The sequence below is a fragment of the Pan paniscus genome, chromosome 10, assembly GCF_029289425.2.
Source record: "Pan paniscus chromosome 10, NHGRI_mPanPan1-v2.0_pri, whole genome shotgun sequence".
In the NCBI taxonomy this organism is placed as follows: domain Eukaryota; kingdom Metazoa; phylum Chordata; class Mammalia; order Primates; family Hominidae; genus Pan; species Pan paniscus.
The window spans coordinates 76,878,000-76,891,600 of NC_073259.2; the positions used below are offsets into that span (position 1 = coordinate 76,878,000).

The 13,601-nt window shown below is 43.6% G+C and overlaps 1 protein-coding gene across 9 annotated transcripts in view; it reads right to left on the bottom strand.

Annotated features, from left to right (window-relative positions):
- Window positions 1–13,601, bottom strand: part of CPM (carboxypeptidase M) — an 82,431-nt gene that overhangs the window by 9,294 nt on the left and 59,536 nt on the right. For all 9 annotated transcript variants that reach the window (XM_003808720.6, XM_034936212.3, XM_034936211.4 and 6 more), the window contains 4 exons: window positions 11,724–11,896; window positions 10,151–10,335; window positions 9,258–9,428; window positions 6,829–6,981 (listed from right to left, as the gene is read on the bottom strand). In XM_003808720.6, the coding sequence (XP_003808768.1) occupies window positions 6,829–6,981; window positions 9,258–9,428; window positions 10,151–10,335; window positions 11,724–11,896 (682 nt within the window). The remainder of the gene's footprint in view (window positions 1–6,828; window positions 6,982–9,257; window positions 9,429–10,150; window positions 10,336–11,723; window positions 11,897–13,601) is intronic.

The window sequence follows — 13,601 nt, forward strand, 5'->3', positions numbered from 1 at the left end:
AAATATGAGGCACACGTAACAGTTTCCCCCAGAAACGGTTAAAGTGAAAAATAAAAATTTTGGCATTTAGCAAAACAATGTTTATCTTGAACTTCAACAAACTTCTATCTGACCTAGGTTGCCTTTTATTATACTTTCTGTCCTGTTTAGTTCCTGACTCTTCATTTTTTGTCTCCTGAGGAGGAAAATGCCACATTTCCTTCTCCCTTTCTCTATACAACTGTGTAAACTTCTATTTTCACTTCGTGTGTTCCTCTTTGCCCTCTCTTTTTAAAACACAGTTCCATTTATATTTATTCCTACTGCTTGATACATATCCTTTTGATGTTTAGGTAGTACCCAATCATAAATTGGTAATAATTTGGTAACCTGATTATGCATTTATTCCTTGGGTTTCAGTGGCATTATTTTGTTTTATTTAATTAATTAATTTACTTTTTGTAGAGATGGGGTTTCACCATGTTGCCCAGGCTTGTCTTGAACTCCTGGGCTCAAGCAATCCACCTGCCTAAGCTTCCCAAAGTGCTGGGATTACAGGTGTGAGGCACCACACTCAGCTTCAATGGCATTATTTTGAAGAGCTATTTACACTGTGCCCCCCTTAGGATGTCCTTTGATATGTGATAAATATAGCGTGTACCCATCATTATAGCTTGGTGTGACAGAAAGAACCTAGTCAGGTTTTGATTTGAATTCTAGTTCTCGAGTCACTGAACATTCCCAAGCCTCAATTTTATCACCTATGAAATGGGGATAATATACCACCACCCAGGATGGTTGTGAAGATTAAATGTAAGTAACACAGAACAGGAGGATCAACAAACATTAATTCTTGCTTTCCTTTCTTCTTCTTTTTTTTTTTTAGACAGGGTCTTGCTCTGTCACCCAGGCTGGAGTGCGGTGGTGTGATCAGGGCTTACTGCAGCCTTGACTTCCCATGCTCAAGCAGTCCTCCCACCTCAGCCTCCCAAGTAGGTGGGACTACAAGCACACACCACCACACCTGGCTAATTTTTGTATTTTTTTGTAGAGGTGGGGTTTCGCCATGTTGCACAGGCTAGTCTTGAACTCCTGAGCTCACATGATCTACCTTGGCCTCCCAAAGTGCTGGAGTGCAGGGATTATAGGTGTGAGCCACCAGGCCTGGCTTTCTTTCCTTTCCTCTTATTTGGATTAAGAATAACTATGTGGTGTGGCGGGGGGAGAATATATTAGATGAATTTCTGGAGTCTTAATTCAACTTTGTTCCACAAAGCAGGAATATGTGAGGGAAGAAGCTATGCATATTATTTCCTCTTCCAGGGCTCTGAGCTAGTTTACACTCTTCATGCCACTTAGAAAATCCATGCGTTTCAGCAAGGTAACTTGTGCTGGATGGTGTTGTGTCTGTTGGCATCTTTTGTATTTTTTTGTTGACTTCCCCAAAACCAACCAAATCGAAGAAAATCAAGTGCATAAAAAATGAAGCAGAGCTATCATTGAAACTGACATTACACAATTTTTTGGGGTTTTTTTTGAGATGGAATTTTGCTGTTGTTGCCCAGGCTGCAATGGCGCGATCTCAGCTCACCGCAACCTCTGCCTCCCGGGTTCAAGCAATCTCCTGCCTCAGCCTCCTAAGTAGCTGGGATTACAGGCATGCACCATCACGCCCATCTTATTTTGTATTTTTAGTAGAGACAGGGTTTCTCCATGTTGGTCAGGCTGGTCTTGAACTCCTGACCTCAAATGATCCACCCGCCTCAGCCTCCCAAAGTGCTGGGATTACAGGCGTGAGCCATCGCGCCCGGCTAACATTACACCATTCTTTAACATTGGAGATAATGATGAAATAGAATTCAGGGTACTAGTAATGAGTAGTTGGCAGAAGACACCAAAAAAAAAAAAAAAAGTCATGGTACCCTTTAAAAAAAGGCAGCAAATTTCTTCTTGGCTAGAAGCAGTTACACTTTAATAGAACAGATTTGACTTTTTTGACAGTCACATGACAGTGATTTTGGATGGCCTCAGGGACTTGAACAACACCTATGTATCAGTGTGTGCTGCAGCTGAATCAAGGCTCCAGTCAACCTGCGGTCTGCCTACCCTCAAAGATAGAAAAAGGAAGAACAATTTGCATTTGAAGAAATGTCTGAAAATCTTCATATTCCAGTTTGACCCTCATTCGTCATCCCCTAATAACCCAAAGATTCACTTTCTTTTTTTTTAAATTGAAGTCTCCCTCTGTTGCCCAGGCTGGAGTGCAGTGGCACCAGTTCGGCTCACTGCAACTTTCATCTCCCGGGTTCAAGCAATTCTCCTGCCTCAGCACCCCAAGTAGCTGGGATTACAGGTGCCCACCACCACACCTGGCTAATTTTTGTATTTTTAGTAGAGATGGGTTTCACCACGTTGGCCAGGCTGGTCTCGAAATCCTGATCTCAAGTGATCCGCCCACCTTGGCCTCCCAAAGTGCTGGGATTACAGGCCCAAAGACTCACTTTCATATGACTCTTACCTAAACCTAAAGATGGTTCTTCCAGCTATGGAAGCCTGGGGTATGTGAATATCACTGTTACTGGGCAAACACAGACCATGCTTATGTATGGAATTTATATTCAAAGGAAAACCCCTCCCACCAGCCAAATAAAAGCGTGCTTTAGCTTGTATATGTCTTTACAATATTTTGTCTACATACCACCAAACCTTTTACTTAAGAGGGAAGTAATTGTTTTACCAGAAAATGTGATTTATTTCTATATGCTGAAGTTGAAACATTGAAAAAAAGACTGGTAGACCCTAAGAGACGCAGAGAGAGCCAACACTATATTAAAAAAAAAAAAAAAGGAAAATTTGAAAAACGCTCAGATACAATACAAATGAGAAGACATAAAATCTGAGATATAAATTCTGTGGCCAGATGGGGAGATACATGGGAGAAATGTAAAGCTCTTTTTCCCTTGGAAATGGATTAGAGCTTCATGAATGAAAAGTCTTGGCTGGGCAAGCACTAGAATTCTGCATCTGTTGGCCACAATTTAGAGTCGGAGCTGGGACAGTACTTAGGAGACTGCTTGTTTGTGCCCATGTCCCTACCGCATGGTCACAGTTGCCTCCTATTTTGGATGTGATGACAGATCCACATCTGTGGCCCACAGGCTTCTGGAACTCAGCACATACCAGATTCTTTTATGCCCAGGTTGCTTAGGTTTCTGGATGCTGTGAGCCATTCCCTTGCTCTCTAGGTTCAGATCTGCTTTGAGGAGTCCAGGGGAAAGACAGGGCCGCAGCAGGCAGGTAACACCGTGTCTGGCTCATCTTTGCTTCTCCTCAGAGACAGGGACAAGCAAGACATTTTAAGCCTCTAGAATTCAGACTTGCCCTCCTTTGCTACCTTGGTTTTAATGTCTGCCGACACCCTCATCTCAACTTGAACCTAGTAAATCATCCTCTAAGCAGGACAACACAGCACCAAGGGGCCCGAGTTTCAGTTGAGGTCTGCAGTGAGTTCTAATTAAAGGAATAACACCACTGAAGCCTTAGAACAGGCTGGTGGGAGGCAAGGCTGATGCTATTACTCTCAACTTTCTGTTGACTACACTGAGATTCAGACAAGTGCTTGCTCAAGATTGCAAACATCGCCAGATGACAAAACAGCTTGGGCTCTACCTAAGCCTCTACCCTCTTGGCAAGGCCCTTCCACTAAAGCAGAAGGCCTTTCCTTCCCAGACAAGGTGGCTCAGAGACTTCCAGATGGGTCAAAACCTCAGAAACTCAGAAGCATCCTAGCAATTGGTAAAATGGAACCAGTAAATGCAATGCAGTTTGACGAATATCAATAATGTCTTTAAACCAAAGCAATACCAATAAAGGGGTGTTTGCTGCCATTCTTCACAAACAAAATATTCATTAGTTTCTTATTGGGCACTAGTAGGGAGAGAACCTTTCTATTAAGTTCTCTGTATTGGTATTTTGAAATATGGTTTCATTATTAAACCATGTTATGCATCTGTCTTAAACCACAAGGGGGCAGGGTTGATGTGCCAATATATGTATTTTTTGAGTGAGTTGTTTGCATCTGATTATAGAGACAGGCAGATAAACATTCTTTATAAAACCTAATGCAAATGGGCTGGGCATGGTGGCTCATGCCTGTAATCCCAGCACTCTGGGAGGCCGAGGCCAGCGGATCACCTGAGGTCAGGAGTTCAAGACCAGCCTGGGCAATATGGTGAAACCCTGTCTCTACAAAAATACAAAATTAGCCGGGCATGATGGTGGGTGTCTGTAATTCCAGCAAATTGGGAGGCTGAGTGGGAGAATCACATGAACTTGGGAGGCGGAGGTTACAGTGAGCCGAGATCATCACACCATTGCACTCCAGCCTAGATGACAGAGCGAGACTCCGTCTCAAAAACAAACAAACAAAACCTAGTGCAAATGGACTGGTAAGCCTTCCAAATTATTAAAAATAATAATAGGTATACTGCAATTTATATTGCCCTTTCCCTGGCAATATTACATCAACATGATACTTCAAAGCCCACCTTAATTCAGTGCTTGGTAAATAATCTTTACAGCTAGATTGAGGTTCTGAAAATAGTAGTGCAGTTACACAGAGCATATTTGATGTTCACTTGCACGCCCATACCCATGTTCATACTGGTGAAGAATGAATTTCAGAAAAGGATAGGCAGAGCTAGTCACGGTGGCTCACACCTGGGATCCCAGCACTTTGGGAGGCTGAGGCAGAAGGATCGCTTGAGCCCAGGAGTTTGGGACTCACCTGGACAACATAGCAAGATTCTGTCTCTATATAAAATTTTTTAAAAAATTAGCTGGATGTGGTGCTGTGCACCTGTAGTCCTACTTACTTGGGACACTGAGGCAGAAGGATCACTTGAGCCCAGGAGTTCAAGGTACAGTGGGCAATGACTGTGCCACTGTACTCCAGCTTGGGTGACAGAGTGAGACCCTGTCTCTAAAATAATGATAATGATAATAATAGTAATAGATTAACAAACTAAAGGATCAATAGAGGTAGAAATATAATAGAAATGTTAGACTAATACATGACATGCCTCATGAGGAAAATCTAGTGGAGAAAGAATTACCAGAATACTAAGCAAGAGAGAACCCAAGACAACATTTGATGACATAATGAAGAAGGTGAAAGTCCCAATAATAAGTTTATAATCTTTATTAAGATGCTGGTGAGAAAGAACGATATTTCATAACATCCCCTATCATAGGGAGTCAACCTAGTCCATGAACGACTCAGCCAGTTAGACATAGCCCTGTGAGTTTACCAGTAATCTTTGTGTACTTCTCTTCAGGTCAGGGGATGGAGGCTAGGGATACAGGTATGAAAGAGGGCAAGGGCATCCCTTTTAGGGATGTGTGCCGAGGAAGGGTCCTAATCATCCTTGCACTCAGCCCTCTGGCCCTGTGCTACCTTCCCTCATCCTTCTCCATCTTCTTTGTAGCAGGAGGAAAGCTTTGCTGTGAATCATGCAGAAAATTCCAGGAATTATGCAGTTATGCAGTAGGCCCATGCAGCAAACCTTTTCAACACACACACACACACACACACACACACTCACACACTCTCTCTCTCTCCATGTGGTATCATAGCTATTATGCCAATTCCTGATATGTTTCTCTCCCCAAGCCATTCTGAATGGAGAAAGATAACTTCACCTCTGTAAATATAGAAAAGCCTTCCACACCTTGCCCAAAGAGACACCACCTGGTTAATAAACTTGAACTGTACAAGATTCCATCATCATCTCTAGCAGTGTGTTTCTCTAGTGCAATGGCTTTCTAAGTATAGCCGCTGGACCAGCAGCATCAGCATCACGTGGTAAGGTGGTCCAAACAGAAACTCCGGGTTGGGGCCTGGCAATCTGTTTTAGCAAGCGCTCCCGGTGAGTCCGCTGCACGTTTGAAAGCTACCACTCTCTGCCACATTTAGTCTGTCTATCTGTGATAAGGGCCAGCCAGCCTTCAGCAAACAGGCTAGCAAGATTTCTAGCACCAGGACATCTGGCAGAGTTCAGAGGTGAGAGGGGTTGAAGGTAATGGTGCTAGCTCACCACCCCAATTCTGGAAAAAATGCAAAGTGGTATGTCCAGTGTTCTCAGGGTCCTTGGTACTGCGTGGTAAGTGACAAGCAAACATAGTATTTTTCTAAATGGGAGATGATGTAACAGAGTAGCAGCCTGTTTTCCTGATATTTTGCCAGATTTCTAGATCATTCAACATGTAAAATTAGGGGGACTCTGGATGTTTGTTTGTTTGTTTTTGAGATGGAGTCTTACTCTGTCACCCAGTCTGGAGTACATTGGTACCATCTTGGCTCCTTGGTGGAGGGAGCAACTTCTGCCTCCCGGGTTCAAGTGATTCTCCTGCCTCAGCCTCCCAAGTAACTGGGACTACAGGCGTGTGCCACCACGCCTGGCTAATTTTTGTATTTTCAGTAGAGATGAGGTTTCGCCTTGTTGGCCAGGCTGGTCTCGAACTCCTGACCTCAGGTGATACACCTGCCTCGGCCTCCCAAAGTGCTGGGATTACGGGCATGAGCCACCACGACCACCTGGTACTCTGGATTTTTATACCCTCATATTAAAGGAACATGCATCATGCTTCCTTTTCTATGAATGAGTGGGCACTGCACTTCTCACACACTGCAGATACTCATGCAGAGAGAATTCTTAACCATCAGATCTGGCACTGAAATGAGGCTATAACTACAAAGCATAAATAAAGGCTTGCGTTTAGTCAACCCAGAGGTCTTGCCAGATGCTCTATTTTGTATTAATAGGGAATTAATAAGAAAATTTTACAAACCTAGGTGCACCTGCTTTATATATTCAATTAATGAGGCTTTGTTATTATTCCAAAAGGATGGAAGCTTCTCCTCACGAGGATATTTACAGCATGACAGCTCCAACGTAATTTCAAAACACTGGGCCCAGATGTAGTTGTAATCTTGCATTCCACCTAAACACAAGCATATTTAATTTTTGTTAGGGTCTAAAATTGGAGTGGAGCCAAGTATCACGTGCCTCGGGGACAAATGAATCAGACAGCTACATGTAAACAGGAAAAAATGAATTTGACATATTAGCTTGTAAAATCAGGGCTTGACATTCTATTACCCAGGCGTGACTAGACAATCCTAAATATTCCCATATGGGTAACTGGATCAGAGCTGACTGAAGTTCAACTGTGCATCAAAATTAAGTGACGGGTGAAGGAAGGGTCCTTTTTTGTTTTTATTTTTTGAAATCCTACATTACAAAAATGATTCTTTGAATTTCATTTCTTTCTTAAATTACATTTTACATGGATATAAGCTAGAATAAGATTCCTTTAAAATATTTCTACAAATCATTTATAAATACACTTACTAAGTAAAGCTAAGCATGCTAATTTGGGGGAATCGTGGACCAACATTCACTATTGCCAGGTACCATATGAAGTGCTTTGTATCAGCTCATTTAATCCTCACAGCAATTGCCCCTACTTTACAGATGAGGAAACATGATCACAGATGTTAAAGAAAAGTGCTCAGGGGTTTTGGCCAGTAAATGACAGACACTGGAGTGCAGGCCACCTTCCGCCAGCACCTGTGGGCTTCCCCAATATGCCAGAGTGCTCCTGGGGATCAAAGAAAGAGTGCTGCACTGCCTCTCAGAGGTGAACGGCCCGGCCCCCTGTGGAGCCCAGGCTGCCACTGCTCATGCTGACTTTCCAGTTCTCTCCTCTGGTCCCTTACTTTCAAAGGGTTTGTTTTAAATAGCAAAACAGGCATGCATTATGGATCCCTAGCAGATAGCCAGAACTGAGAATGCCAAGCGTGGAGGGGGCAGTTCTGGATAAGGCGGGTCAGGCCTGGCCAACAAAACATCCAGGCCAGGCCAGGCACATTCTTCTGGGCTCCTCAAGTCAGCTGGCTTCACCTGTTTTTTGTCTGAGAAGGATACACAGCTCACACACAGGCACACTGGGGAACAATTCCCAGCAGCAACCGTTTCTAGCTAATTTCCTACACATCTGGATTTGCCTTTGAAAGTTAGACAGTGAATATGAAGGACAGCTCTGCCACTGGACAGGATGGGCCCTTTCTTAGCTACAAATTGTGGAGAGCAGGGATGATGCAGAAGCCCTAAGGTAGGAGAGGGGGCTGTATCTTGGACACCAGAGAGAGGTTTGGAATGCTGCCTGGACCTGCTGCCTATCAGTTGTGGTCTATGCTTATTTATATTACCTGGAAAACTGACAGAGAGCCACCCAGGCATAAAAATACCAGCTTGTGCAAGATTACCTGAAAGCCTGTGCATCCAAAGTGACAATTAGGGAAGGCACCTTTGGAAGTGGCCTGCACGCAGAAATGCATGCCGCAACTTGCTCTTGGTGGGGTCAGGCTAACGAGTCTAAAAGGGAATGTTTTCCCCTGAGGCATGGAAATCCAGTTCCAGTCCGTCTCTCCTCCTGTCCTTCCACCCTAGGTCCCTCCTACCCCGGGTTTCTGTTTATATTATTCCCTCTAATAAGAGTATCTCTCCTTCCATGTTGCCTACATGGCAATCTCATCCTGTCCCTTACCCGGCTGTCTTATTCCAAGATTGGAGAACTGGGGGCCCTCCTCCCACTGTATCCTGTCTGAAGAGCTCTTTTGTTGAGCCCGCAAAATGGCTTTAAAATCATGATACTTCATGTACAAATTCAGCTTCTCTTTACAAACTGCAAGATCTGGCAGTATTGGCTCCCCCAGGCTGCATGACAATAATTAGCTAGATCTAGTAGCAGCTGTCCCTGTTAGATGGGATGTAAGCATCACATTTCTCCAAGCTCTTCACTACTCCCTATTGTATTTTGGCTCTGCGCACCCTTGGGGTACACTGCACCTTCTCTAAATCTGTTTTTATTCTAATTACACTGCTATCACAATTACTTATCTGCGTGTCTGTCTCCCCTATTCAACTCCAGGGTGAGGTGTGTGTCTTGTTCATCTTTCAGTTCCTGGCTCACAGTAGGCAGACACAGAATAAGTACCTGAATGAATGAAGAAGGCCCTTGGTAATGAGGAACATGTCTGAGCATCTCTCAAACAATGAGTCATCTCCACTGCTGTTATGATATTAGCTGATAAGGACAGAGTGAAGGGCCCATTGTGCCTAAAGTTCTTTTAACAACTGCTGGATCAAAATAAACCAGCTGGCACTTCTGGGTGAAGGCAATAAGGAGAATGGAAGAAATGAAGAGAAACTCACCTTGGAGTGGATACCAAGAGTATCCATTTGTAACACCATTAGGAAAGTTCATTTTGTTTTTACACTCGTCTCCTTTCTTCATGTTGGGATTTCTTGAAGCATAGGTATGTGCAAGATATTGAAAAACATCATCATCAGGCGTTAAGCTTCGGGAGTATAATGCCCCAGTTGCTGCATTTAAAAGATGAACCAAGACCTTTAAACTGACTTGAGAGTAAGAGGAAACACAAACACCATATTAGCAAAGACATAATCGCATCACACACACATGCTCTAATTTCCCTAGAGAGAAATCCTTCATCCACCTCCTCTATTCTTCTTTCTACTTTATAATAAACATATGCAAGGTGATAGCCCCCAAATAAGTCAGATACAAATCCAAACTCCTAAATCAGCTTAAAAATTAAGTGTCCTCTTAGTCACTCTTGCTAATTTCTGGAGGTAAGGACAATTTCTTTAGGTATTATAGGGGTGAATAAAGCTACTGTAATATTTTGGGTCCTCATTCCACAGAGTTTTAAGAAGAGTCAACAATTATTGTTCATATATGATTAGCAAAAAAAAAAAAAGTGAGTTGTTCCGGTTTTATGTTATTTTAGCCATGTTGTCTCTTGTCAGAGAATCAAAATCTGACTATTTAGATCGTATTTTCTAGAATCTAAATTTCACTAATTCACTGATGCATGTCCAGCTGTGGGTTGTCAGTTCAGCCACACTGCCCATCTGCTGTTGAAGAATCACAGGAAGGATGGCTAGAGTTGGGAACATGAAGCTCTTTTCACCCTGCCAGAGAAGTTAAGAGGGGAAGGGAGAGCTGATCCCCATCCAGAGGCAGAGAGTTTTCAGCCCCACTCTGGACTTAAGAAGCCAGATCCGGGCCCGCACCTGCTTACCTTGAACACCATTATCAAATGGGTAACTGGCCACGAGGGCACCACCATGGAGGTTTGCAGAGAGGACAAACGTCTCTGTTTTCAGCCACTTCATGACTGCCACAGTTTCAGGCTGCCTTGAGACATTATTATATTCAAAAGCATCGGGGAAATTTCGATTCAAGTCATACTGGTTATAATTTTCCCTTTAAAAGAAAGAATATTTTAGGGCTTATTGATAGGGCATGAGGGAGTGGATTCTTACAATGTCTTGCCCTTTGGTTTAGGCTCCAGGTGTCTTTCCAAACGTGAGTATGGGTGTGGTGGATGGCTGCCCTGGTGGCCTGCCATGACCCACACCTGGCACTCACATCCCATGGCATCCCCTGCCTCGTGATCTGCTCTCACCAATGAGATACTAGCTATTGTGATGCAGGCAGAGGTTTGATAAGTGTTTGTATTTGGGACTTCTGCTCTTAGATGCTCCCTTTTGGGACCTTGAGATCCCAATGGTCGCCGCGTGGAGAGTCCATGGAGAGTCCATGGCTCCAGGTAAATTGTCTCAGAAAGACCAGAGCTGAGCCCCAGACCTGTGGCACGGACAGTAGCCATCCCTGCTCTGCCCTGCCCAAATTCCTGACCTATGGAATCAACAGTAAATAAAAAGGCTGTTGCTTTAAGTTGCTAATTTTGGGGTGGTTCGTTAAGTAGCAACTGATAACAGAAACAACACTAAACACATTACACAAAAGTACTTGTGAAACGTGGAACAGCCATGTTTAAATATATTTGAAAAACTTAAAATTGGAGGGAATCAAGTGGTGAGATTTTGTTCAGCTTTGGTAAAGCAAACACATATATGTAAATTGCATACATATGAATGTATATTAGACATCTGAGAAATTCCAAACCTCCCAAGGCAGCTTGAAACAAAATAAACTGTTTAAATCAGAGCTCCTTCAAGACCCGTTCTTGGTTATGGTTAGTTCTTGGACTACCGGCCTAATAAATCAACCGGTCATTACCAAGGGCCTGGGTGCTCTGCCAGGCACTGCGGATCTAACAACGAGAAACACGATGGACAGGATTCCTGCCTGCAGGTAGCTTGCAGTGTAGTGGGGAGAGAGACATGAAGCAAGAAATTAGATATTAAAAGTTGTGCTCTGACAGTAAAGTGCCAGGTGATGTGAGAGTTTATCAGGGGATCTAGTGTATGACAGGTCGAGAGAAAGAGTCTTGGAGGAAATGCTATTTAGGCAGGGAAATGGTGTGTGTAAAACGCTGAGGTAAGAAAGCACCTGGTAGTTCCAGGAAGGAGGCCTAGAGGAGAGGAGGCAGGGGAGAGAGAAGGAGTGGCAAATGAAGATGGAGAGGCTAGGTGGGCACCGGGGCAAAGTAGCCTTATTTGCATTTCTTCCTGCAAGCCGGAGGCAGCCCTGATGTGCCTTGAGCTTTGGCACATCAGCGACATGACACCGGCTCTGAGGGCTCTCACCATGACACATCTCCTCTTGCCAAGGCCAACAGGTGCCTGTCGGGAGCCTTTGTGTTGTGTTGTTTGTTTTCAAGTAAAGATAGACCAGCCCCTCTTTACCTTCCGATGCTGTAATAACAGTCAGGCTTTTTGACGGCTTCAAATCCATCGGGGTTCATGGAAGGCATGATGTGTATCCGGGTACTATTGATCAGATTTGTGATTTCAGGGTCTTTGCCATCACTGGTTACGAGATAGTCAATCAGATGGAGCAGGAGCTCCCGCCCAACAGTCTATATGTGTTAAAGAGAAAAGAGGACATTATTAGGTCAGAGGCAATAAGGAAAGCACTCCCTACAGTACAAATTCCCCAATAGGGGTCTCTACACATGATATCTCAGACCCAAACTAGTTTGTAAGATCACTCTTTCTCAAGCATGCTTATGCTCTGCCAAGTGGCGATCAGGTGGCGATCAGTCCTGGGGTGTGCTGAAAAATGCTAGTAAGAGTGAAAGTACCTATTTGTAAATAGTTTACATATTGCAAAAATGAATTAGAGTGGAATAATGCTGCTGCTGCTGCTTCCATTTTTTTTTTTTTTTTTTTTTTTTTTGAGACAGTCTCAACTCCGTCACCCAGTCTGGAGTGCAGTGGCGCGATCTCGGCTCATTGCAACCTCCGCCTCCTGGGTTCAAGCGATTCTCTTGCCTCAGCTTCCTGAGTAGCTGGGATTACAGGCATTTGCCACCATGCCCAGCTAATTCTTGTATTTTTAGTAGAGACGGGGTTTCACTATGTTGGCCAGGCTGGTCTTGAACTCCTAACCTCAAGTGATCCACCTGCCTCAGACACCCAAAGTGCTGGGATTACAGGCATGAGACACTGCGCCTGGCCGCAATAATGATTCTTACAACATTTTTCATTTGGTTGCCTTCCAAAGTATCTTCTGGAGTGGTAGAGCAAGAGGTCGAGTTACAGAGAAGCACAGGAATCACGTATTTCCATGAGAATGCATGGTGCATATGAAGCTTATCATGTATGTATTGGTGGATAACAGACTTAAAATCATCACATTGTAGATTTTTTTTTTTTTAAGACAGGGTCTTGCTATGTTGCTAAGGCTGGCTTCCAACTCCTGAGAAACTTCATATCATTATCACTTTTCTAGATACATATTTCTAATATATATTAAGTAAAAGCATGACTATTAAAATGTTAAAAACTGTCATATCCACCTAAATTAGTTTGCATTATCAATAAGGCTTGGGAAACTGAAGGCCTGTGAGAGATCTTGCTTTATAATCCCTCCCCAGGAGAGAGATTCATTATTTTTCTTATTTAAAAAAAGTAATTTAAATGTCAGCCTTATCATAGGAAGATCTGCTTAGACTACATCAAATTCTCCCTATCATTTTAGGTTCAAGGAATCTGCTTCAGAAGAACAGATGTTGTTGAGGGGTTAGTAAATGAAAACTCAGGGGCAGCAGGTGAGAAAATCAGGAGAGTGCTGCAGGCACATTCATGTAGACACTGTGCAAGAAAAGATTTCATGGAGCCTCAGAAGAATTTCCAGTCATGATTTCACTGTAGGACTTCAACATTGTGACAAAGGATAAGTGATCCTTGGATGACCACTTCTCACTTGATTCCCTCACTGGCACATAAAGAGACCACATTTTAAACATTTGTTATCCTAATGAACATAGAATAATTGAAATTGGGACTAAGAAAATTTGGGGCTGGTGGCAGTGGCTCATGCCTGTAATCTCAGCACTTTGGGAGGCTAAGGCGGAGCCCAGGAGTTTGAGACCGGCCTGGGCAATGTAGTGAGATCCCATCACTACATAAAATAAGAAATTAGCCAGGCATGGTGACACAGACCTGTGGCCCCAACTACTCAGGAGGCTGAGGTAGGAGGATCACTTGTGCTGCCCAGGAGGTTGAGGCAGCAGTGAGAAGAGATCGCACCACTGCATTCCAGCATGGGTGACAGAGTGA